Source organism: Oncorhynchus mykiss, chromosome 12 (genome assembly GCF_057628025.1).
Source record: "Oncorhynchus mykiss isolate SJ-2025 chromosome 12, ASM5762802v1, whole genome shotgun sequence".
Lineage (NCBI taxonomy): Eukaryota > Metazoa > Chordata > Actinopteri > Salmoniformes > Salmonidae > Oncorhynchus > Oncorhynchus mykiss.
This window is the reverse complement of record NC_143033.1, coordinates 69,503,920-69,530,601: the sequence shown is the minus strand read 5'-3', so window position 1 is coordinate 69,530,601 and position 26,682 is coordinate 69,503,920. Positions and strand designations below refer to the sequence as shown.

The following is a 26,682-nucleotide window of genomic DNA, read 5'->3' as shown; positions in this document are numbered from 1 at the left end:
CTAACAAATTGAATATTCGTAAAATCCGTCATGATTGGTCCGATTTGGATATATTTGGCTGTTTTCGCTGCATAACATTTAGAAGTAGTCCCTTTTCAGGTTCAGAAGAAGTGGCTGCTAAATGCTAACTCCTGTTCGTATAAACTGGTAGCGTAACTAGCATAGAGAAATGGTGGTGGAAGTCAAAGTTGTTTTTAACTGTAATGCAGTTGATTGGTGACGATGAAATGAACATGTATTGGGGTTGACATCCATACCATCATGATACTTAGATTTTTCCCTCAACATATTGTGAAAAACACAAGTAAGCAATAGCCTAAATATAGGCTAATTTTGCTGGGGGGGCAATGAGATTCAGGATCTTTCCTCCACATGTATCCATGGCATTTCCTTTGTTCAGTTCCATTTCTCTCTTTACTGCATCTTTACCACTTCACTCTGAAGCCTGTAGTGTAGCTGACTCCTCAAACTGGCTATCTAATTAGCCCCTTAGGGGGTGATTTGTTAATCAGCCAAAGAGAAAGAAACAGGAAGAGGCCCAGGAAGGAACCTCCTTCCTTATTATAGGCTACACAAAATATTATTATTATAGGCTACACAAAATACATACATACACATTTTTTTCCTGTCACACTAGTTTAAACTGATATCAAACATATTTTACTCGGCCCTAAATCCAGGATTGATTTACAGTACTGGTGATAGTAGATAACTCTATCTTACTTGAGACCAGTATTAATAGGATCAACTAAATCTTTTGGCGACACTATTGGATGAACAATGCGTTTAAGTTCAAATGTCAAGCCATATGTTCTGCTTCTCATTGTTGGAACGTTCTTGCTTCTGGGGTATGTAAACCATTTGGACATTACTTCCAGTTTGTTCCTTTGTCTGGTATTAAATCAGGAGCTTTTGAGATAGAAACTAACATGAATTTTTTTTAGATACATTTCTTGAATGTGACTATGTTCTAATCTGTTAAGGGTTGGATGGATTTAAGAAATTAGATTTAATCAGGTGTAAATGTATAACATACCTCTTGAAAAGTGAAATGATGGTTTATGTAAGGAATAATCAACGAGGGGCTATGCGTTCTACGGAATATTAATTAACGCCGTAGAAGGTGTGTTCTATGGAGGAGTTAGTGGAGTGGAACTAACCTTCCAATGAGTTGCATCATTTCCCAGAGAATGCAGAGAGCCCCAAATTTGTCGCTAGAAATGTGTTAATTTGCAGGTAGAAATGTGTTCAGCTTCCACTGAAGAAGCTAGCAAGTTTACTAGATAGCTACAGGATTTGCCTTGGTAACCAAACAGACTTGATAGTTTAGCTAACCAAACCATCAGTCCTAGCTTGCTATTATGAACATCAAATTCGACATAGCCAATAATAATAATTCTAATTTTGCTTTCAAAAGCAGCTCAAACATAGAACATATAAGAATGACATATAGCCATTGAATTCTACCGTGCTGATATACTGTGCGTTATAAGGAAATAATGCATGCTCTAGAATGCCCTTCAAGCCAATCAGAAACAAGTATTCAACAATGCCATGGTATAATAAAGCAATTGTACACGAGAGGGTGTGCTAAACTACTTTTTTTTTAGCACGGCTGTGCTGCGGTAGATCAGCACAGCCGTGCTGAAAAAGTAATTTAGCAAAACCTTGAGTGTACAGTTGTTTTTCTAAAACTGGTTACCAATTAAATAAAAAAGCTTTCTTTTGAAAAATTTAATAATAAGCTACTACTTTATTCCTCAGAAAAAAATATCTGTCTTGTCCCAAGCTGGTTGTGAGTTCATTCTATCGGTTAGGTTGCCAGAAATGCGACCCAATCGTGAAGCTTTTTTGTTCTATATCTATGCGACCCAGTTTTTTGTTCTATATCTATATCTATGCGACCCAGTTTTTTGTTCTATATCTATGCGACCCAGTTTTTTGTTCTAAAAGTTATATTGCCATCCTGGCTCGAAGCGCTGTAAACCCATTTTTGCTAGCTAGCAAACTACAGCTAACACAGTCACGTCAAACCGTGCAACCACAATAACAGCAAAGTAGCTGTGTTTCATTTAATTTGACCTGTTTTCTATTGACATTTCTTTGTATAACATATTCATAAAATTATGCTGATTCATAATTTCGAATGGCTAAGTAAAGATGTCCGTCTCGTCCTGACACGTTAATTCACAATAGGACAGTGGAGATCAACTATCAATATTGAAACTATGTTGCAAATGTTGAGAAACAGCAACATTTGCACAAAAATTAGGGGTTCAACAAGGGTTCTTCTAAGATCCTCAAAAAAAAGTTTTTGGCACTGAAAAATTACCCCATAGGGGTTGGGGTTCATCGAGGAACCGCTTTAGTTCTTGGGGGTTCTTGCAGGAATCTAACTGCCCAGCTGAAATATTTCAATATGAATTTGAGATAATTATATTAATACGGGAGGCGGGGTTCAAAAATGGACCCCACAGGGTTCTTTGGGGAAACATTAATGGGGGTTATTTGAGGAACTTATGGGGGTTCCTCCACAGTTCCAATTAGAAGAACCCCTAAAGGATCCTCCAGGAACCTTTTCTTTTTAGAATGTACAAACCCCTGTTGTTGAAAACCAAATGTTAGGCTAGAAGCAAGGGTAAATAATTTTAACTAGTCAGTTAAGAACAAATTCTAATTTACAATGACGGCCTAGGAACAGTGTTACGGTGCGTGAATGAGGACCCAAAAGCGAATTAACTTAAACAGAGCTTCTTTAATTACCAAACATAGGTAGGCTCAGACGGACCGGCAGATTCCGACAGGACAAGACAAGGTTACAGCAAACATGACGACAGTCTGGTTCAGGCATGAAACACAACAAACAAGAATCCGACAAGGACAGGAGCAGAAACAGAGAGAGATATAGGGGCCTAATCAGAGGGAAAAAGGGAACAGGTGGGAAAAGGGGTGACGAGGTGGTTAGGAGGAGACAAGGCACAGCTGGGGGAAAGAGGGGGAGAAAAGGTAACCTAACAACGACCAGCAGAGGGAGACAGGGTGAAGGGAAAGGACAGAGACAAGACACAACATGACAGTACATGACAGTACCCCCCCACTCACCGAGCGCCTCCTGGCGCACTCGAGGAGGAAACCTGGCGGCAACGGAGGAAATCCTCGATCAGCGCACGGTCCAGCACGTCCCGAGAGGGAACCCAACTCCCCTCCTCAGGACCGTACCCCTCCCAATCTACGAGGTACTGGTGACCACGGCCCCGAGGACGCATGTCCAAAATTCTACGGACCCTGTAGATGGGTGCGCCCTCGACAAGGATGGGGGGGGGGGGGGAAGACGAGCGGGGGCGCGAAGGACGGGCTTGATGCAGGAGACATGGAAGACCGGGTGGACGCGACGAAGGTATCGCGGAAGAAGAAGTCGAACTGCGACAGGATTAATGACCCGAGAAATACGGAACGGACCAATGAACCGCGGGGTCAACTTGCGAGAAGCCGTCTTAAGGGGAAGGTTCTGAGTGGAGAGCCAAACTCTCTGACCGCGACAATATCTAGGACTCTTAGTTCTACGCTTATTAGCAGCCCTCACAGTCTGCGTCCTATAACGGCAAAGTGCAGACCTGACCCTCTTCCAGGTGCGCTCGCAACGTTGGACAAAAGCCTGAGCGGAGGGGACGCTGGACTCGGCGAACTGAGATGAGAACAGCGGAGGCTGGTACCCGAGGCTACTCTGAAAAGGAGATAGCCCGGTCGCAGACGAAGGAAGCGAGTTGTGGGCGTATTCTGCCCAGGGGAGCTGTTCTGACCAAGACGCAGGGTTGCGAAAAGAAAGACTGCGTAAGATGCGACCAATAGTCTGATTGGCCCGTTCTGCTTGACCGTTAGACTGGGGGTGAAAGCCGGAAGAGAGACTGACGGAAGCCCCAATCAAACGGCAAAACTCCCTCCAAAATTGAGACGTGAATTGCGGACCTCTGTCCGAAACGACGTCTGACGGAAGGCCATGAATTCTGAAAACATTCTCGATGATGATTTGTGCCGTCTCTTTAGCAGAAGGAAGCTTAGCAAGGGGAATGAAATGAGCCGCCTTAGAGAACCTATCGACAACCGTAAGAATAACAGTCTTCCCCGCTGACGAAGGCAGTCCGGTGACAAAATCTAAGGCGATGTGAGACCACGGTCGAGAGGGAATAGGAAGCGGCCTGAGACGGCCGGCAGGAGGAGAGTTACCGGACTTAGTCTGCGCGCAGACCGAACAAGCAGCCACGAAACGACGCGTGTCATGCTCCCGGGTGGGCCACCAAAAACGCTGGCGAATGGAAGCAAGCGTACCCCGAACGCCAGGGTGGCCGGCTAACTTGGCAGAGTGAGCCCACTGAAGAACGGCCAGACGAGTAGGAACGGGAACGAAAAGAAGGTTCCTAGGACAAGCGCGCGGCGACGGAGTGTGAGTGAGCGCTTGCTTTACCTGCCTCTCAATTCCCCAGACAGTCAACCCGACAACACGCCCCTCAGGGAGAATCCCCTCGGGGTCAGTGGAGGCTACTGAAGAACTGAAGAGACGAGACAAAGCATCAGGCTTTGTGTTCTTAGAGCCCGGACGATAAGAAATCACGAACTCGAAACGAGCGAAAAACAGCGCCCAACGCGCCTGACGTGCATTAAGTCGTTTGGCAGAACGGATGTACTCAAGGTTCCTATGGTCAGTCCAAACGACAAAAGGAACGGTCGCCCCCTCCAACCACTGTCGCCATTCGCCTAGGGCTAACCGGATGGCGAGCAGTTCGCGGTTACCCACATCATAGTTACGTTCCGACGGCGACAGGCGATGAGAAAAATACGCGCATGGGTGGACCTTGTCGTCAGAGAGGGAGCGCTGAGAAAGAATGGCTCCCACGCCCACCTCTGACGCGTCAACCTCGACAACGAACTGTCTAGAGACGTCAGGTGTAACAAGGATAGGAGCGGATGTAAAACGATTCTTGAGGAGATCAAAAGCTCCCTGGGCGGAAACGGACCACTTAAAGCACGTCTTGACAGAAGTAAGGGCTGTGAGAGGAGCTGCCACCTGACCGAAATTACGGATGAAACGACGATAGAAGTTCGCGAAGCCGAGAAAGCGCTGCAGCTCGACGCGTGACTTAGGGACGGGCCAATCAATGACAGCTTGGACCTTAGCGGGATCCATCTTAATGCCTTCAGCGGAAATAACAGAACCGAGAAATGTGACGGAGGAGGCATGAAAAGTGCACTTCTCAGCCTTCACAAAAAGACAATTCTCTAAAAGGCGCTGGAGGACACGTCGAACGTGCTGAACATGAATCTGGAGTGACGGTGAAAAAATCAGGATATCGTCAAGGTAAACGAAAACAAAGATGTTCAGCATGTCTCTCAGGACATCATTGACTAATGCCTGAAAGACAGCTGGAGCGTTAGCGAGGCCGAAAGGAAGAACCCGGTATTCAAAGTGCCCTAACGGAGTGTTAAACGCCGTCTTCCACTCGTCCCCCTCCCTGATGCGCACGAGATGGTAAGCGTTACGAAGGTCCAACTTAGTGAAAAACCTGGCTCCCTGCAGGATCTCGAAGGCTGAAGACATAAGAGGAAGCGGATAACGATTCTTCACTGTTATGTCATTCAGCCCTCGATAATCTATGCAGGGGCGCAGAGACCCGTCCTTCTTCTTGACAAAAAAAAACCCCGCTCCGGCGGGAGAGGAGGAGGGGACTATGGTACCGGCGTCAAGAGCTACAGACAAATAATCTTCGAGAGCCTTACGTTCGGGAGCCGACAGAGAGTATAGTCTACCCCGGGGGGGGGGGTGGTTCCCGGAAGGAGATCAATACTACAATCATACGACCGGTGTGGAGGAAGAGAGGTGGCCCTGGACCGACTGAACACCGTGCGCAGATCGTGATATTCCTCCGGCACCCCTGTCAAATCACCAGGCTCCTCCTGTGAAGAAGAGACAGAGGAAACAGGAGGGATAGCAGACAAACATTTCACATGACAAGAGACGTTCCAGGAGAGGATAGAATTACTAGACCAATTAATGGAAGGATTATGACAAACTAGCCAGGGATGGCCCAAAACAACAGGTGTAAAAAGTGAACGAAAAATTAAAAAAGAAATGGTTTCACTATGATTACCAGAAACAGTGAGGGTTAAAGGTAGCGTCTCACGCTGAATCCTGGGGAGAGGACTACCATCCAGGGCGAACAAGGCCGTGGGCTCCTTTAACTGTCTGAGAGGAATGTCATGTTCCCGAGCCCAGGTCTCGTCCATAAAACAGCCCTCCGCCCCAGAGTCTATTAAGGCACTGCAGGAAGCTGACGAACCGGTCCAGCGTAGATGGACCGACAAGGTAGTGCAGGATCTTGAAGGAGAGACAGGAGTAGTAGCGCTCACCAGTAGCCCTCCGCTTACTGATGAGCTCTGGCCTTTTACTGGACATGAAGTGACAAAATGACCAGCGGAACCGCAATAGAGACAGAGGCGGTTGGTGATTCTCCGTTCCCTCTCCTTAGTCGAGATGCGGATACCTCCCAGCTGCATGGGCTCAGCACCCGAGCCGGCAGAGGAAGATGGTAGTGATGCGGAGAGGGGGGCAACGGAGAACGCGAGCTCCTTTCCACGAGCTCGGTGACGAAGATCAACCCGTCGCTCAATGCGAATAGCGAGTTCAATCAAGGAATCCACGCTGGAAGGAACCTCCCGGGAGAGAATCTCATCCTTTACCTCTGCGCGGAGACCCTCCAGAAAACGAGCGAGCAAAGCCGGCTCGTTCCAGCCACTGGAGGCAGCAAGAGTGCGAAACTCAATAGAGTAGTCTGTTATGGATCGATTACCTTGACATAGGGAAGACAGGGCCCTGGAAGCCTCCTCCCCAAAAACAGATCGATCAAAAACCCGTATCATCTCCTCCTTAAAGTCCTGATACTGGTTAGTACACTCAGCCCTTGCCTCCCAGATTGCCGTGCCCCACTCACGAGCCCGTCCAATAAGGAGAGATATGACGTAGGCGACACGAGCAGTGCTCCTGGAGAAAGTGTAGGGCTGGAGAGAAAACACAATATCACACTGGGTGAGGAACGAGCGGCATTCAGTGGGCTCCCCAGAGTAACACGGCGGGTTATTGATTCTGGGCTCCGGAGATTCGAAAGCCCTGGAAGTGGCCGGTGGATCGAGGCGGAGATGGTGAACCTGTTCTGTGAGGTTGGAGACTTGGGTGGCCAGGGTCTCAACGGCATGTCGAGCAGCAGACAATTCCTGCTCGTGTCTGCCTAGCATCGCTCCCTGGATCCCGACGGCTGAGTGGAGAGGATCCGAAGTCGCTGGGTCCATTCTTGGTCGGATTCTTCTGTTACGGTGCGTGAATGAGGACCCAAAAGCGAATTAACTTAAACAGAGCTTCTTTAATTACCAAACATAGGTAGGCTCAGACGGACCGGCAGATTCCGACAGGACAAGACAAGGTTACAGCAAACATGACGACAGTCTGGTTCAGGCATGAAACACAACAAACAAGAATCCGACAAGGACAGGAGCAGAAACAGAGAGAGCTATAGGGGCCTAATCAGAGGGAAAAAGGGAACAGGTGGGAAAAGGGGTGACGAGGTGGTTAGGAGGAGACAAGGCACAGCTGGGGGAAAGAGGGGGAGAAAAGGTAACCTAACAACGACCAGCAGAGGGAGACAGGGTGAAGGGAAAGGACAGAGACAAGACACAACATGACAGTACATGACAACAGTGGGTTAACTACCTTGTTCAGGGGCACAACAACAGACCTTGTCAGCAAGGGGATTTGATCTAGCAACCTTTCGGTTACTGGCCTAACACTCTAACCACTAGGGTACCTGCTGGCCCTTTCCTGTGGCAATTGTGATTAAATCAATGCAGTATTGGCCACTTTCAATGCAACATACCAAAACAAAACGTACTCTGCAAGATATTTTGTTGTAGGCAGAACCGATCAGAGTAGGATACTATTTCCCATGACTCAGCCCATGCTCCAGGCCGATATGCAAATAGACCATTGCCAAATATGGATCTGTGCCATTTACATTCAACTTGACTGTTTTCCCAGCTGTGGTTGTGAGTAGGTGGCTTGTTTTGAGTTCAAAGCATGTAGCCACTTATGCACATTTTGTTCATATAATTTCTCTAGTTGGTGAGTTATTAACACAGTTACAGATCGATCAATAAATCAACTGCTTTTATAAAGGCCTTTTTATATCAGCAGATGTCACAAAGTGCTTATTCAGAAACTCAGTCTAAAACCCCAAACAGCAAGCAATACAGATGTAGTCAGCAATAAGGGAGTGGTTGCCTCCTAGAAGACCACAAAACATGTACATTTCTAGACATATTTTAAAAGCGAGTCAGGTAAAGAGATTTTTTTGTTTTTAAGGGGCAATGTTGTATATTGGGACAGGCTTGAATAAACTAAGTAGCCAATAGGCAGAGGGGAGCATCATTTGTCTGATTCTCTGTAATAATGGTATGGCAATAATGCATTTTATTTTGTAAATTGGTTACTTGCATCAAACAAGTTGGTTACTTGCATCAAGCCCTGCATTTTTCCCCCAAAAGTCTTATGGAATGTAAGCATGGCCATTAAACACAACACATTGGCTGCTACTGTAGGCTGAATGATAGAGGAGCTATTTCCATGTTAAAATGCATGTTTTTGATGGTAGGCCATTCTGGTAGTTCTACATTATGATCAAATAGCCACATTAGACTTCTTGGCCACTGTTAAAACTGTAACTTAATGCGTGTACAGCCTCAGAGTTCACAGTAAACGAGAACAGGAAGTTGCACATCATTTAAACAACGTTTAAAGTTTGCGCTCAGCAGACCTGAAATTAGCTCAGTGACAAAATACAGAGGGGACATTGCTTAGAACGCGTCTCAACCAATCAGAATGCTTTTACCTTTATTTAACTAGGCAAGCCAGTTAAGAACACATTCTTATTTACAACGACGGACTACCAAAAGGCAAAAGGTCTCCTGTGAAGACGGGGGCTTGGATTAAAAATACAAATAAATTAAATTAAAATATAGGACAAAACACACATCACGACAAGAGAGACATCACAACACTACATTAAGAGAGACCTAAAGACAACAACATAGCATGGCAGCAACACATGACAACACAGCATGGTAGCAACACACCATGACAACAACATGGTCACAAAACAACATTCTAACAGCACAAAACAGGGTACAAACATTATTAGGCACAGACAACAGCACAAAGGGCAAGAAGGTAGAGACAACAATACATCACGCAAAGCAGCCACAACTGTCAGTAAGAGTGTCCATGATTGAGTCTTTGAATGAAGAGATTGAGATAAAACTATCCACAGTTTGAGTGTTTGTTGCAGCTCGTTCCAGTCGCTAGCTGTCTCGAACTGAAAAGAGGAGCGACCCAGGGATATGTGTGCTTTGGGGACCTTTAACAGAATGTGACTGGCAGAACAGGTGTTGTATGTGGAGGATGAGGGCTGCAGTAGATATCTCAGATAGGGGGGAGTGAGGCCTAAGAGAGTTTTATAAATAAGCATCAACCAGTGGGTCTTGCAATGGGTATACAGAGATGACTTTACCTACCGATCTATAAATTACATCTCCGTAATCTAGCATGAGTAGGATGGTCATCTGAATCAGGGTTTGTTTGGCAGCTGGGGTGATAGAGGAGTGATTACAATAGGGGAAACCAAGTCTAGATTTAACTTTAGCCTGCAACTTTGATATGTGCTGAGAGAAGGACAGTGTACCATCTAGCCATACTCCCAAGTACTTGTATGAGGTGACTACCTCAAGCTCCAAACCCACAGAGGCAGTAATCACACCTGTGGGGAGAGGGGCAATATTCTTACCAAACCACAATGTCCTTTGTTTTGGAGGTGTTCAGAACAAGGTTAAGGTAATGAGGTAGGTAGAAGGTAGCGTTCTCCTGGCATGCGCCAAACCGAGATTCGTTAGTCGGACTGCCTATGACGGTGCCACATTGAAAGTCCCTGATCTCTTCAGTAAATCCATTCTACACTGAATGTTTGTCTATGGAGATTGCATGGTGGTGTGTGCTCGATTTTATGCGCCTGTCAGCAACGGGTGTGGCTGAAATTGACGAATCCACTCATTTAAAAGGGGTGTCCACATACATTTGCATATATAGTGTATTTTTCCCCAATGTTGTATGCATGTTTGAAGAAAGAAAATATATTTCAAAAATAGTATTAAGCAGTTTGTTGTGCCAAGAGGTGTAATTGATCAGGATGAACATGTATCAAAACCTCAAACAAGTTGACGTTCAATAATACAATCCATTCCCAACCACCAACAAGATCATGTGCACCACTGACAGAGGCTTACAGCTTAGTGGAATTAACACGTGCTCAACAATGCCTGCTAAGGTGGGTTCAAATGAAAAATGGCCAAATTCATAAAACAATGCTAAACATTAACACATGATCACTTACTAATCAGAACTACTTATACTTGTTACAATGTGTAATGAAGGTTAATAATTTAAGTAGAACGGACCCTAAATGTTTATGTTCAATACAACAAATATTTAATGTTCAAGTAACTTAAATTGTTAATGTTCAGAATATACTACAGTTTACTGTCAAAAAGTAAATAGTATTTAGACCTTAGAAAGACAGCCATATGGGTGGTGAAAACACCCGCCCGCGGTGCCCTCGGCTATGGCCCTTGACAGGGAGGAACGTCCATCTCAAATCGATCAGTAATCTGCGCCGCTCTGACATGTTGTCAACAAGGTCAACATGGTGCATCGTCCAGAAACATACCATATCTCTTCTCTATAAAATATATATTAGAATTTTCAAACTAGTTTTGCTTGGGATGGCAGATAAATCGTTTATCAGCAATCCTGTGTTTTCACAGAAGCCGTTGACTTTAAACAGGTCACCTAGCTAATGCCCGGGAGGCGGATGTGAAATGTCATATGTTTAGTTTCATGGTATCACATGTTGAAATTTTGCATCCCTATGTAACATTTATTAAGCTACACAGATTGAGTTAACCTTGCATCCTTATTGAAACTTTTATTTTTTTGCACTCTCTCTATGCACACTCAAAGAAACCCTCAACCCATCATCTGCTCATTCACACATAATATGCACATAAATGTATACTGAGTCTACACATACGCACACCCACTCACATACAAGCTAATGCTACTCTGTTTATCTAATATCCCGTTGACTCGTCACCTTACCCCTAGACATACAGTGCCTTCGGGAAAGTTCAGACCCCTTGACGTTTTCCACATTTGGTTATGTTAGTCTTATTCTAAAATGTATTAAATAAAATAAAAATCCACATCAATCTACACAATCTACACCACATCAATCTACACCCCATAATACCAAAGCCAAAACAAGTTTAGATTTTTTTCAAATGTATTAAAAGTAAAATAAATAAATACGTTATTTACTAAGTATTCAGACCCTTTGCAATGAGACTCGTAATTGAGCTCAGGTACGTCCTGTTTCCGTTGATCATCCTTGAGATGTTTCTACAACTTGATTGGAGTCCACATGTGGTACATTTAATTGATTGAAAGTGATTTGGAAAGGCACACACCTGTCTATATTAGGTCCCACAGTTCACAGTGCATGTCAGAGCAAAAACCAAGCCATGAGGTCTAAGGAATTGTCCGTAGAGCTCCGAGACAGAATTGTGTTGAGGCACAGATATGGGAAAGGGAAGCAAAACATTTCTGCAGCCAAGACGCATACAAATCCTCCTGATTCCTGCTTACAAGCAAAAACTAAAGCAGTAAGTACTGGTGACTCACGCAATATGGAATTGGTCAGATGACGTAGATGCTACGCTACAGGACTGTTTTGCTAGCACAGACTGGAATGTGTTCCGGGATTCATCCAATAGCATTGAGGAGTATACCACCTCAGTCACCACTTCATTAAGTCCATCAATGACGTCGTCCCCACAGTGACCGTACAAACATATCCCAACCAGAAGCCATGGATTACAGGCAATATCCACACCGAGCTGGGGCTAGAGCTGTCGCTTTCAAGGAGCGGGACACTAATCAGGATGCTTATAAGAAATCCCGCTATGCCCTCAGACGAACTATCAAACAGGCAAAGCGTCAATACAGGACTAAGATTGAATGCTACTACACCGGCTCTGATGCTCGTCGGATGTGGCAGGGTTTGCAGACTTATGTGCTACAAAGTGAAACCCAACCACGAGCTGCCCAGTGACGTGAGCCTCCCAGATGAGATAAAAGCATATGCTTGCTTCGAGGCAAGCAACACTGAAGCATGCATCAGAGCAGCAGCTGTTCCGGACAACTGTGTGATTACGCTCTCCATAGCCGATGTGAGCAATACCTTCAAAGAGGTCAACATTCACAAGGTCGCAGGGCCAGACGGATTACCAGGATGTGTACTCAAAGCATGCGCGGAAAAACTGGCAAGTGTCTTCACTGACATGTTTTACCGTTCCCTGACCAAGTCTGTAATACCTACATTTTTCAAACAGACCAACATAGTCCCTATGCCCAAGAAAGCGAAGGTAACCTGCCTAAATGATTATCACCCCGTAGCACTCACGTCAGTAGCCATGAAGTGGTCTGAAAGGCTGGTCAAAGCTCACATCAACACCATCATGCTGGAAACCCTAGACTCACTCCATTTTTCATTTTTCATATTGTCCCAACAGAGCCACAGATGACACAATCTCAATCCACACTGCCCTTTCCCACCTTGACAAAAGGAACACCTATGTGAGAATGCTGTTCATTGACTACAGCTCAGTGTTTAAAACCATAGTGCCCACAAAGCTCATCACAAAGCTAAGGACCCTAGGACTAAACACCTCCCTCTGCAACTGGATCCTGGACTTCCTGAAGGGCCTCACCCCAGGTGGTAATGGTAGGCAACAACGCATCTGCTATGCTGATCCTTAGCACTGGAGCTCCTCCGCTTAGTCCCCTCCTGTACTTCCTGTTCACCCACAACTGTGTGGCCAAGCACAACTCCAACCCCATCATTAAGTTTGCTGACGACCCAAAAGTGGTAGGCCTAATCACAGACAACGATGAGACAGCTTATAGGGAGGAGGTCAGAGACCTGGTAGTGTGGTGCCAGGACCACAACCTCTGCCTCAGTGTTAGCAAAACAAAGGAACTGATCGTGGACTATAGGAAAAGGAGAGCTAAACAGGCCTCCATTAACATTGACGGGGCTGGAGTGGAGCGGGTCGAGAGTTTCAAGTTCCTTGGTGTCCACATCCCCAACGACAGTTGTGAAGAGGGCACATCAACACCTTTTCCCTCTCAGGAGATTGAAAAGATTTGGCATGGGTCCCAAGATCCTCAAAAAGTTCTACAGTTGCACCATCGAGAGCATCCTGACAAGTTGCATCACCGCCTGGTATGGGAACTGCTCGGCATCTGACCATAAGGCGCTACAGAGGGTAGTGCGTACGGCTCAGTACATCACTGGGGCCAAGCTTCCTGTCATCCAGGACCTATATACACTAGGCGGTTTCAGAGGAAGGCCAAAAAATGTGTCAAAGACTCCAGTCTCCCAAGTCATAGACTTCTCTCTGCTACCGCATGGCAAGTGGTCCTGGAGCGCCAATTCTAGGTTCAAAAGGCTCCTTAACAGATTCTACCCCCAAGCCATAAGACTGCTGAACAGTTAATCAAACGCCCACCTGGACTATTACATTAACAACCCCCCCCCCCCCCCCCGTAATCTGCTGCTACTCGCTATTTATTATCTATGCATAGTCACTTTACCCCTACCTACATGTACAAATTACCTCAACTAACCTGTACCGCCGCACACTGACTCGGGACCGGTATCCCCTGTTTATACCGTAGCCTCGTTATTGATATGCAATTTTCTTGTGTTACTTTTTGATTTGATTTTTTTACTTTAGTTTATTTAGCAAATATTTTCATAACTCTATTTCTTGAACTGCATTGTTGGTCAATGGCTTGTAAGTAAGCAATTCAAGGTAAGGTTCACACCTGTTGTATTCGGTGCATGTGAGAAATACAATTTGATTTGAATTGTATGTCTAAAGGGCATACTACGCCATGGAAACAAGAGCATGGGGAGCCCTGCCTAACACATCACAAACAGGTTCTTAGTTAGTGGCAACATATTGAATTCCCGTTCCTCCACAATAGGCAATGCAAACTGAATGACTGAGGCTTTATTTTCAGCCTGGTCAAAAAGGAAAACAAAGTTTACACAATGATTTAACCAACAGGTTTTGTTGCATGGTTGAGGGAAGCACTAACTAAACAGTCATTGAACTTCTCAAGATTTAATCAAACTATTCAATATATTAACTAGGTATATTGGGATCTTCTATACAACATACCCCTCTCTGATGGGCATTGAATAAAGACAATGGCTCTCTGAAGCCACATGCAATTAATATCAGTACAGCATTTTTGTTAAAAGCAAAAACATGTAACCCTTTAAAAATGTCTGCACACTTGTGAACCGTTGCATTTTTCAAGTGTGCAACATTATGTGCAATATGGTTTAACTGAAAAGCTCCTGTATACTTTAAATATCTTGCCTACTTTTATATACTACTAGATAGCAAGGGTACTCAACTCTTACCTTACAAGATCCGGAGCATGCTGGTTTTCTGTTCTTATCTTCTAATTAATTACACACACCTGGTGTCACAGGTCTAAATTAGTCCCTGATTAGAGTGGAAGAATGAAAAAAATGCAGTGGAACTGTCTTCGAGGTCCAGATTTGAGTTTGAGGGTACTATGGTATTCATGGTATGTTAATAGCTGCACAGACATGCAGCATGAATGTGGCTTTGGCAACACCACATCCAAGGTAATATAAGGATAGTGTAAAGCCTAATTTACACCTTACTCAATACAATAAGGAACGCAAGTGTGTGCTTTCCAGTATTTTGTAACTCCACGAAAATGCGTAGGATTGCCATCTTGTGAAGGTAATTGTGTCCTTGTGTCGTGTACTGGCGTAAGAGTATGAATTATATTTAAAATAAAAGTAACAACTGATGTCGAAGAAAGGCTGCGCCGGCAAAACATTTTGTTAGTGTTAAAAATAAATGTTTTCATGACAGACTTGAACTGATTCTCTTCTGCCTCTCCAAAGGTATGTCTACTTCAACTTCTTCTCTGAAAGACTCAACAGGTAAGATCAAGTTCTGTTAATCTATTACAGCCTAATGTCGCTACAGTGTGAAATGAAAGTCACAGTGTTGTCTGATTCTTAATAACAGGGTGTGGTTTGAGGCTTGAATTTAAGGGGAACATTTATATTATGGTTTCATTGTTACCAACAGAGATATCCTAATTGATGAGGACCAGAAGAGCACCAGGTAAGTTGAGAGAAACTGAGAATTTCCCCCAACATATTGTGGTACTTGGTCATTTTAATGGTAGGATGGTACATTTAAAATGTAAGGATTTTTGTAGTTTTGTTCTGTCACAAGATAATCCGTAAAATTGAGGTAAACCGTGCCATACTCCAGCAGTTTTGTTGTGATCACAAGAAAATCCTAACAATTCAGGCTGATATGGCTGCGAGGGCGTTCAGAGTTTCATAACATTCGGGGCTCAGTCCTGACGGGCTCATGGGTTTGTGCGCTGAAGGGGGAAAGAAAGGGCCTTTTCTAAAATCATTTCCTGCAATTCTACATGACTTGGAGACATGAAAAGTATTTTTTTATATCACACAAATGACCAAAATGACAAGCTACTATGACAATTATATATTGAGATCAATAAAACAAACAACCCATATCTGAAATGCAACCAATAGCATAGGCCAATGAAAATAGTGGATACACAGATTTTAGGCCTATAATATGAGGAGGACATTATAACCCACCAACCTTTCAGTGTCACTTACCAATTCAAACAGATTTTATAATATGAGGAGGACATTATAACCCACCAACCTTCCAGTGTCACTTACCAATTCAAACAGATTTTATAATATGAGGAGGACATTATAACCCACCAACCTTCCAGTGTCACTTACCAATTCAAACAGATTTTATAATATGAGGACATTATAACCCACCAACCTTCCAGTGTCACTTACCAATTCAAACAGATTTTATAATATGAGGAGGACATTATAACCCACCAACCTTCCAGTGTCACTTACCAATTCAAACAGATTTTTACCGTCATGATATTATGAAATGTTGCCCAAATACCTTCTAGCTGCTGCCTGCTGTTCATTGACAGCCAGATCACAACAATCAGTTGTTTTGTGTTTTCCGCACTGGCTGCTACTTAGAAATGCTATAACAGTTAATAGATTACATTCACTGATAAAAAGCTGTCTCCAAAATAATCACATAGTTTTCACAGATCCACCGTGGACCAAAAACATCTCTGTGCGAAAAGTCGTCATATGGTCTGTTTTGTCAACAAACTCAGACAAAAGTAAAAATACTTTAAAGTACTACCTAACTCGTTTTTTGGGGGTGTCTGTACTTTACTATTTTACTTCTACTTTTACTTAAGAAAATAATGTACTTGTTACTCCATAAATTTTCCTTGACACACAAAAGTATTCGTTTCATGTTTTATGCTTAACAGGACAGGAAAATGGTCAAATTCATGCACTTATCAAGAGAACATCCCTGGTCATCCCCACTGCCTTTTGATCTGGAGAACTCACTAAACACCTGCTCATCAAACATTTCAACAATTATCAACATTCCCATGATAATTTCAATATCATGGGCATTAAAATGGAGTTCGTCCCCCATTTGCTGGTATAACATCCTCCACTCTTCTGGGAAGGTTTTCCACTAGATGCTGCAACAAAGCTGTGGGGACTTGCTTCCATTCAGCCACAAGAGCATTAGGGAGGTCGGGCACTGATAATGGGCGATTGGGCCTGGCTCACAGTCGGCATTCCAATTCATCCCAAGCCCATTTCATGAAGCTCCAGATGAACAGGTCTTGTGCTGACGTTGATTCGAGGCAGCTTGGAACTCAATAGTGAGTGCTGCAACCGAGGACAGACAGTCCTGTTCTGTGAGCTTGTGTGCCCTACCACTTCGCAGCTGAGCCGTTGTCACTCCTAGACTTTTCCACTTCACAATAACAGCACTTTCAGTTGACCGGGGCAGCTCTAGCAGGGCAGAACTTTTACCAACTGACTTGTTGGAAAGGTGGCATCCTATGACGGTGCCATGTTGCAAGTGACTGAGCTCTTTAGTAAGGCCATTCTACTGCCAATGTTCGTCTATGGAGATTGCATGGCTTTGTACTGGATTTTATGCACCTGCCAGCAACGGGTGTGGCTGAAATAGCAAAATACACTAATTGGAAGAGGTTTCCAAATACTTTTGTATGCATAGTGTACTGCAGCAGGTAACTTACATCAAACCACATCCACTGCGCGCACACCTGTGGACATATGGGATCAGTGCATGACTCAGTTGTGCATGTTCCTAACAGAAAACAGCACCAGTAAGTGTCCCACACGAGTGATGATGGCTCATCTCCAACGCTTGGAAGAGCACTTTTGGACCTACTTCCCAATCTGTTTGACAGTAATCCTGGATGTGACAGGAGGGATGAGGTTACGTACTGTCGACCACGCCCCATGTCTTTGAGAAGCTCCCTCGCGCCATGCCTCAAGCACACTCGTCTGATTAGTGGTGGTGAGATAAGAGACATTATGGCCAGACTAGTTTGCAATTGAGTGTCATAGCCCCACATTAAAAGTATGTGATGGCGAGTTGAGTAGACAATCAGAAATAATGCTAGAATGTTTTTCAATTGACTGCCATAGCCCCCCCCCCCCCCCCCCCAAACAATGGCAGTTAATTACATAATTCTTTTCACGTGGGGTCATGGATCTAGAAGGTTTTGGAACCCCCTACACTAATTGCAACTATCCCACTACTATTTGTAATACATTCCCTACTACACTAACCTCAAATTGTCAACACTAGCCTCTAACAATTTAAACTTATTAACTCCTTCCACTAATATAAAAATATTTCTGGGCAACTGAAGCAAGTCACACAATTATTTTTCATGTAAAAGTACCCTTTCTAGTTTGTTTGATCTTCATTGTGTTTTTCTTCCTACTATGTTTTTATTTTCCTACAGCCTGAGTCGACTCGTGTTCAGGAGCAGAATACGGAACATGGTCTCTCCTGAAAAGTATGCATCTGCATTTTTACCCTACCATCTTTCACCATAGCAGTATGGTGTCATGCTATCACATCCATCCTACAAACATCTTCCAAAAAGCACTTACAATCAATCAGAATAGTGGTAATTCTATGTCATAGCATTGTACATCAGTGTCATGTTTTATTCACTGCATGAATTGGTGATGGGATGCTGTATGTGTTGAGTTTATAGCACGATGGTTGGGGAAGTAGTTCTATCAATGTATATTTTCTGTAGTAGTACAACTATTACATGTCGGTCTATCTAATACTACCAATATCAGCCCATCTCTTCATTACAATTAAGTAATTATTGACATTTTGTTCTCCCAGGCTATTGTACAAGCAGCCCAGTGTCTTGGTGGGGTAAGTAGCATTTTATTATTTTATGTTCAAGACATATAAGCTGAAAAACTATACTGTAAGTGTCTGACATCAGTGTGGGGAGCTTTGATATATTGGGAGGCCACACCTGACATTAGTGTCTGACACATCAGTGTGGGGAGGTGTAGCCTAAAACACCACACCGTGTTTCAAGGTCCTTTAAATGCTCTGGTCAGTACAACACAGTCAGGCAGGACCCTGTTCTGTTCCTCTAGACGTACTGATGTGGTGTCAGTGACCCCATGGTTGGCACCCATCATCTGGGAAGGCACCTTTGACCCTGTGCTTGTCGACAATATCTACAAGCCCATGAACCTCACAATAGCAACCACCGTGTTTGCCATTGGAAAGTGAGTACAACTTTTACCAAATATTCAAAAGGGGAATTGAACTATCAATACTTTTGCAACACTGCAACTATAAGGACATGAGTCCCTGATGTAATAAAATATAATGATGTCTTGGAACAAGTGAATAATTGTACTACTTCTTGTACTGTATTATCTGCTAGACTGTATACTGGTCAGAAAGTGGTATAATGTATTATGAGAATGATGCAGTTAAGGGGATACCAAGTCAGTTACACAACTGAATGCATTCAAGTGTGTCTCCCGCATTTAACCCAACCCCTCTGAATTGGAGATGCTGCCTTAATGACATCATCGGCACACAGGGAGAAGTTGTTGTTGGGAGTTAATTGACATGCTCAAGGGCAGAACCACAGATGTTTTCACCTTGGCATGTCTCAGCGATTCGAACCAGTGACCTTTCGGTTACTGGCCCAAAGCTCTTAACCAGTAGGCTACCTGCCGCCCTATCAGTTACAGATGGTTGCTGGTATCATAATCTCAGGTGTGACCTACTGCCGTTGTGTCCTTGAGCAAGGCACTTATTAATCCTTGTGTTATGTATGCCTTTAAATACTGACAGATACGTCAGATTTCTCCAAGATTTTCTGGACACAGCAGAGAAGCACTTCATGGTCGGCTTCAACATGCGCTACTACGTTTTCACTGATCGTCCCCACGATGTTCCTTCAGTGAACCTGACTCAGGGGAGACATCTGAGTGTGATCCAGGTCCCGGGTTCAAACCGCTGGCAGGAGATATCAGCCCAGAGGATGGAGATCATCCAGACCACCATCGAACGTCAGATCAGAGGGGAAGCCGACTACATCTTCTGTCTGGACGTAGACAGCAAGTTCCACGCTCGCTGGGGGTCCGAGTCTCTTGGAAGGCTGGTTGCTGTGATACACCCAGGTTACTACGAGCAGACCCGTGACCGCTTCCCGTACGAACGGCGTCCAGCCTTGACGGCCTACATCCCCATGGATGAGGGAGACTACTACTATGGCGGGGCTATGATCGGAGGGTTCGTGGAGGATGTGTACACACTAGCAAAGGTATGTCGGACCCAGTTTGAGGAAGATGCGGGGAATTCCATCGAGGCTGCCTGGCAGGAGGAGAGCCACCTCAACAGGTACCTGCTCTACAACAAGCCAAGCAAGGTGTTGTCTCCAGAGTACCTGTGGCAGGACTTCAAGGCCAAAACCAAAGAGGTCAAAGTAATTCGCTTCTCAGGGGTCATTAAAAACTATGCTGAAGTTCGTTCCAATGTATAAAACGAGGAAGTGGCTATTAGACCGGCAATAGCGGTAAAATAAATTGAGGTTAGGTTTAGGAACAAGGGTTAAGTTTAGGTATAGTTTGACTGGGGTTAAAAGTTATGGAAAGGCTTAATGTTAATAATAATTTGGGGGTGTGTCGAATTAGTTAGGTAACATTGATAAATAAGATGTTTTATTTTCATAAATATGCTTATGTGGGAAAGTCACTTGGGGCCCAGAGAGGGGAGAGGTCAGGATTGTCTTCATATATGAAGGTATCTGTTAAACCATGAGAAGGGCTCCACAATGTCTGTACACCAGTCACTCCCTACTTTTCCCATTAGGGGGAGGAGTATGGCAGTGTCTGGAACCATTGTCTGTCCCCTCTGATGTTGCCCTTATTTTGACCTAGAGGCTCACTCCTCTCCGTGAGCTTGTCCAGGAAGGGTTGGATTTGAGATGGGGTAATATCTAGAATTGACAATTGATATGCCATTGGATGAGGTAATGTTTTAGTGATAGGAAGTACCAAGAATGAGAAATAGAACCTCTTCTAAGAGAGAACTGAACAATAATGTATAGCTAATGCTGTCTGGCTATGGGATACTCCTCTCTCAAGTAAGTCTTCCTTTGTGCAGTTTTCCTAAGACCTGTGGTTCGTCGTTGGGAGGGGTGGATCTTTGCTATAAAAGATCTCAGTTGCCATTATGTTGACACTCTCAGAGAATTCATTTATAGACACTGAATTGATCTGAGAGTCAAAGGGCTATGGTGAAGCTCATATTATTAAAAGATGAAGTTTAAAGTATAACTCTGACTTGTGTGTGGATTGTAAACTTTCCTTTCACTTAGTAATACAGGAAATGACCACGACAGGGATGCTTATATTGGTCACCTGTGGGTGTTTCTTGCACAAATGTGTAATGGAAATGTGTTTCTTGCATATCACAACTCCTGAGAGTGGGGTCACGGGCTAGGGTCACCATTGTTAATTTTTGAGTGATAAGAACATGTTTTTTTCTTTTTCTATCTATTTTGCAATGTTGATTACTGTGAGGGAACGAATAAATAAATATGTCAAATGTAACACAATAGCATTAGTATTATTTCTTATTGTATGTTTTACCACTTTCCATGTTTGTCACTACTTCTTGTTTAATCAAGGGCCAAAGTGGTGTTTTGATTTAGAGCTTTACACTTTAGTGGGATTCACACTAAACTGTTTAAATAGTGCCTTCCTCTGGTGGACAGTTATAGTACATGAAATACTGGGAAATTAAATGTATTCCATAGCCTAACTAAAAACAACAACTTTAGTGAACCAGAGAACACATACTTGGACTAGCTAAGGAGCAACACCGGACTGGAGGAGGAGGAGATTGCATCTGCAATGGAGGATAGGCACCTCTGGAGTACCCATTTATCGACCCAATACATTCAAATCCAAATGGTGAGGACTTTTTAATTGGCGAAGAAAGGATGAGCTTTATTCAAATCACACTCATGAATAAGTTATTTGAATGACTCATAATAAACAGATGTAGGACATATCAGAACACTTTCCCTTAAAAAAAAGCAATATGGAGGAGGCACTTTATTGTGTAAAAACATCCTGCCAGTGTCAGAGCAAACTGCCCTGAAAGCAAACAGAATTTAAACCAGGTCTGTATCTGCCATATTTGACCAAAAGCATACAGTATTGTACTTTTAACCAGTGAACGAGGAAAGATGAAGTAGCCAACAGACAAGTGACTTACTACATGTTGCTTATACATACAATAGGCATGTAATAATAATGTTGCGTGAGCTAGCCTACCATGCAAGCATTTCACAGCTAAATTTATACATGATGTTCACTGTTTGTGACAAATACATTTTGATTTAATCTCCCAATGCATTCAACTTGTATTTTAAAGCACGTAGTTGAGAATGGCATTCAATTGAATAATACAGCCAGTTAGGAATTCTAAGCATCCATATCTTCTCTTGTCTAGCTCTAACTACTATAGCGTATGTCCACATACATGAATTTTAAGCGTCATCTTCTCTAAAACTGTCCTCACAACAGCACCTATCTACATTACTTCAAGCAGAACAGAAAATGTCTTTGTTCATGGGGTTGTCTCAATCAGATTACACTCTTACTGAAATATGACAGGCAAATTCTTAGAGAATAGCAAGTATTGTAGATTATAATGCAGCGTTAGACAGTTTTCTATTTTTGGGGCTTATAGCCAATAAAGTAAGGTTACATTTATTGTCATGATGTACAACATTGGCAGCTAAACACTGAATTGCAATGTTCAGTTCATTTAAATAAATAATTACATAAACAAATCAATAATGTGAAATCGTGATATATTCATAAACATATATAAAGGTTATGTTCAAAACCATATGAGAATTCGCGACAGTTGAGCTAACCATGTTAAAAGGTGACGTTGTGTTCTACCTATAGATGACCAAATGCAGTCGTACGTAAAACGGTTGTTTTCGAAAGTGAAAGGGATTTAGGATTTGTATCAAATCAAATCAAATTTTATTTGTCACATACACATGGTTAGCAGATGTTAATGCGAGTGTAGCGAAATGCTTGTGCTTCTAGTTCCGACAATACAGTAATAACCAACAAGTAATCTAACTAACAATTCCAAAACTACTGTCTTATACACAGTGTAAGGGGATAAAGAATATGTACATAAGGATATATGAATGAGTGATGGTACAGAGCAGCATAGGCAAGATACAGTAGATGATATCGAGTACAGTATATACATATGAGATGAGTATGTAAACAAAGTGGCATAGTTAAAGTGGCTAGTGATACATGTATTACATAAGGATGCAGTCGATGATATAGAGTACAGTATATACGTATGCATATGAGATGAATAATGTAGGGTAAGTAACATTATAAGCTAGCGTTGTTTAAAGTGGCTAGCGATATATTTACATAATTTCCTATCAATTCCCATTATTAAAGTGGCTGGAGTGAGTCAGTGTCATTGTCAGTGTGTTGGCAGCAGCCACTCAATGTTAGTGGTGGCTGTTTAACAGTCTGATGGCCTTGAGATAGAAGCTGTTTTTCAGTCTCTCGGTCCCAGCTTTGATGCACCTGTACTGACCTCGCCTTCTGGATGATAGCGGGGTGAACAGGCAGTGGCTCGGGTGGATGATGTCCTTGATGATCTCTATGGCCTTCCTGTAACATCGGGTGGTGTAGGTGTCCTGGAGGGCAGGTAGTTTGCCCCCGGTGATGCGTTGTGCAGACCTCACTACCTTCTGGAGAGCCTTACGGTTGAGGGCGGAGCAGTTGCCGTACCAGGCGGTGATACAGCCCGACAGGATGCTCTCGATTGTGCATCTGTAGAAGTTTGTGAGTGCTTTTGGTGACAAGCCGAATTTCTTCAGCCTCCTGAGGTTGAAGAGGCGCTGCTGCGCCTTCTTCACGATGCTGTCTGTGTGGACCAATTCAGTTTGTCTGTGATGTGTATGCCGAGGAACTTAAAACTTGCTACCCTCTCCACTACTGTTCCATCGATGTGGATTGGGGGGTGTTCCCTCTGCTGTTTCCTGAAGTCCACAATCATCTCCTTAGTTTTGTTGACGTTGAGTGTGAGGTTATTTTCCTGACACCACACTCCGAGGGCCCTCACCTCCTCCCTGTAGGCCGTCTCGTCGTTGTTGGTAATCAAGCCTACCACTGTTGTGTCGTCCGCAAACTTGATGATTGAGTTGGAGGCGTGCGTGGCCACGCAGTCGTGGGTGAACAGGGAGTACAGGAGAGGGCTCAGAACGCACCCTTGTGGGGCCCCAGTGTTGAGGATCAGCGGGGAGGAGATGTTGTTGCCTACCCTCACCACCTGGGGGCAGCCCGTCAGGAAGTCCAGTACCCAGTTGCACAGGGCGGGGTCGAGACCCAGGGACTCGTTGGTGTTGAATGCCGAGCTGTAGTCGATGAACAGCATTCTCACATAGGTATTCCTCTTGTCCAGATGGGTTAGGGCAGTGTGCAGTGTGGTTGAGATTGCATCGTCTGTGGACCTATTTGGGCGGTAAACAAATTGGAGTGGGTCTAGGGTGTCAGGTAGGGTGGAGGTGATATGGTCCTTGACTAGTCTCTCAAAGCACTTCATGATGACGGATGTGAGTGCTACGGGGCGGTAGTCGTTTAGCTCAGTTACCTTAGCTTTCTTGGGAACAGGAACAATGGTGGCCCTCTTGAAGCATGTGGGAACAGCAGACTGGTATAGGGATTGATTGAATATGTCCGTAAACACACCGGCCAGCTGGTCTGCGCATGCTCTGAGGGCGCGGCTGGGGATGCCGTCTGGGCCTGCAGCCTTGCGAGGGTTAACACGTTTAAATGTTTTACTCACCTCTGCTGCAGTGAAGGAGAGACCGCATGTTTTCGTTGCAGGCCGTGTCAGTGGCACTGTATTGTCCTCAAAGCGGGCAAAAAAGTTACTTAGTCTGCCTGGGAGCAAGACATCCTGGTCCGTGACTGGGCTGGATTTCTTCCTGTAGTCCGTGATTGACTGTAGACCCTGCCACATGCCTCTTGTGTCTGAGCCGTTGAATTGAGATTGTACTTTGTCTCTGTACTGACGCTTAGCTTGTTTGATAGCCTTGCGGAGGGAATAGCTGCACTGTTTGTATTCGGTCATGTTACCAGACACCTTGCCCTGATTAAAAGCAGTGGTTCGTGCTTTCAGTTCCACGCGAATGCTGCCATCAATCCACGGTTTCTGGTTAGGGAATGTTTTAATCGTTGCTATGGGAACGACATCTTCAACGCACGTTCTAATGAACTCGCACACCGAATCAGCGTATTCGTCAATATTGTTATCTGACGCAATACGAAACATGTCCCAGTCCACGTGATGGAAGCAGTCTTGGAGTGTGGAGTCAGCTTGGTCGGACCAGCGTTGGACAGACCTCAGCGTGGGAGCCTCTTGTTTTAGTTTCTGTCTGTAGGCAGGCATTTGTATTCACCAATGGCATCATGCCCTGCGACAGAGGCTGTCCCACTTTCATGGCTAGAAGGGTTCCTAATTGCAAAATTTTTTTAGAATAGCTTGACATTTTAGCTAACCCTAAACCTTTTCCTAAACTTAAACCTTAATTCTTATTAAACCTAATTAATTCTTAATTAAACCTGTCGTAGCAGAATCAGAATTAGTTAGGTAACATTGATAAATAAGATGTGTTATCAATTTTCATAAATATGCTTATGTGGGAAAAAGTCACTTGGGGCCCAGAGAGGGGAGAGGTCAGGATTGTCTTCATATATGAGGGTATCTGTTAAACCATGTGAAGGGCTCCACAATGTCTGTACTCCAGTCACTCCCTACTTTTCCCATTGGGGAGAGGAGTATGGCAGTGTCTGGAACCATTGTATGTCCCCTCTGATGTCAAAACTTATCTTGATTTAGTATATGATCTAGAGGCTCACTACTCTCCTTGAGTTTATCCAGGAAGGGTTGGATTTCAGATGGGAGTATCTAGAATTGACAATTGATATATGCCATTGGATGAGGTAATGTTTTGGTAATAGGAAGTACCAAGAACGAGAAGTAGAACCTCGTCTAAGAGAGCAAACTGAACGATAATTTATAGCTAATGCTATCTAGCTATGGGATACTCCTCTTTCGAGTAAAAGGTTCTTTCTGAACTGTTCCTGAGATCTATGTTTCGTCATGTGAGTTGAGATGGGTGTGTCTTGGCTATAAATGATACTAAGAATTGTTTTTTAAGCACTCTCAGAATTCATTTATAGACACTGAATTGATCTGAGAGTCAAAGGGCTATGGTGAATCTCATATTATTAAACGATGGAGTTTAAAACCTGTTGCGACTCTAGGGGGAGTATTTTCATTTTTGGAAAAAAAACGTTCCCGTTTTAAATGGGATATTTTGTCAGGACAAGATGCTAGAATATGCATATAATTGACAGCTTAGGATAGAAAACACTCGAACGTTTCCAAAACTGTAAAGATATTGTCTGTGAGTATAACAGAACTGATGTTGCAGGCGAAAGCCTGAGAAAAATCCAATCCTGAAGTGCCCCATATTTTGAAAGCGCTGCGTTCCAATGAGTCCCTATTGAGCTGTGAATGTGCTATCAACCAGATTACGCTTTCTACGTATTCCCCAAGGTGTCTACAGCATTGTGACATAGTTTTACGCATTTATGTTGAAGAATAGCCGTAGGCGGCTACATTGCGCAAGTGGTCACCTGATGCCCCCAGAGAGATTCTCGCATAAAATACAGAGGTAGCCATTACTCCAATCGGTCCTACTGAAAAATGAATTGTCCCGATGGATATATTATCGAATAGATATTTGAAAAACACCTTGAGGATTGATTATAAACAACGTCTGCCATGTTTCTGTCGATATTATGGAGCTAATTTTGAATATTTTTCGCCGTTTTCGTGACTGCAATTTCCGGGCGATTTCTCAGCCAAACG

The 26,682-nt window shown here is 43.8% G+C and overlaps 1 protein-coding gene across 2 annotated transcripts; it reads left to right on the top strand.

Moving 5' to 3' along the window:
* The first annotated feature begins 658 nt into the window (after positions 1 to 658).
* On the top strand, positions 659 to 21,291 carry LOC110538061 (globoside alpha-1,3-N-acetylgalactosaminyltransferase 1). 2 transcript variants are annotated; one of them, XM_021624622.3, is made up of 7 exons: positions 659 to 848; positions 15,165 to 15,203; positions 15,355 to 15,390; positions 18,155 to 18,208; positions 18,553 to 18,585; positions 18,819 to 18,953; positions 19,534 to 21,291. In XM_021624622.3, the coding sequence occupies exons 1-7, from the start codon at positions 781 to 783 to the stop codon at positions 20,222 to 20,224; spliced, it is 1,056 nt and encodes a 351-aa protein (XP_021480297.3). In that variant the 5' UTR covers positions 659 to 780; the 3' UTR covers positions 20,225 to 21,291. The 2 variants fall into 2 exon arrangements, with proteins under 2 accessions (XP_021480297.3, XP_090049258.1); XM_090193132.1 differs by lacking the exon at positions 659 to 848 and having other exon boundaries at positions 15,171 to 15,203.
* The last annotated feature ends 5,391 nt before the right edge of the window (positions 21,292 to 26,682 follow it).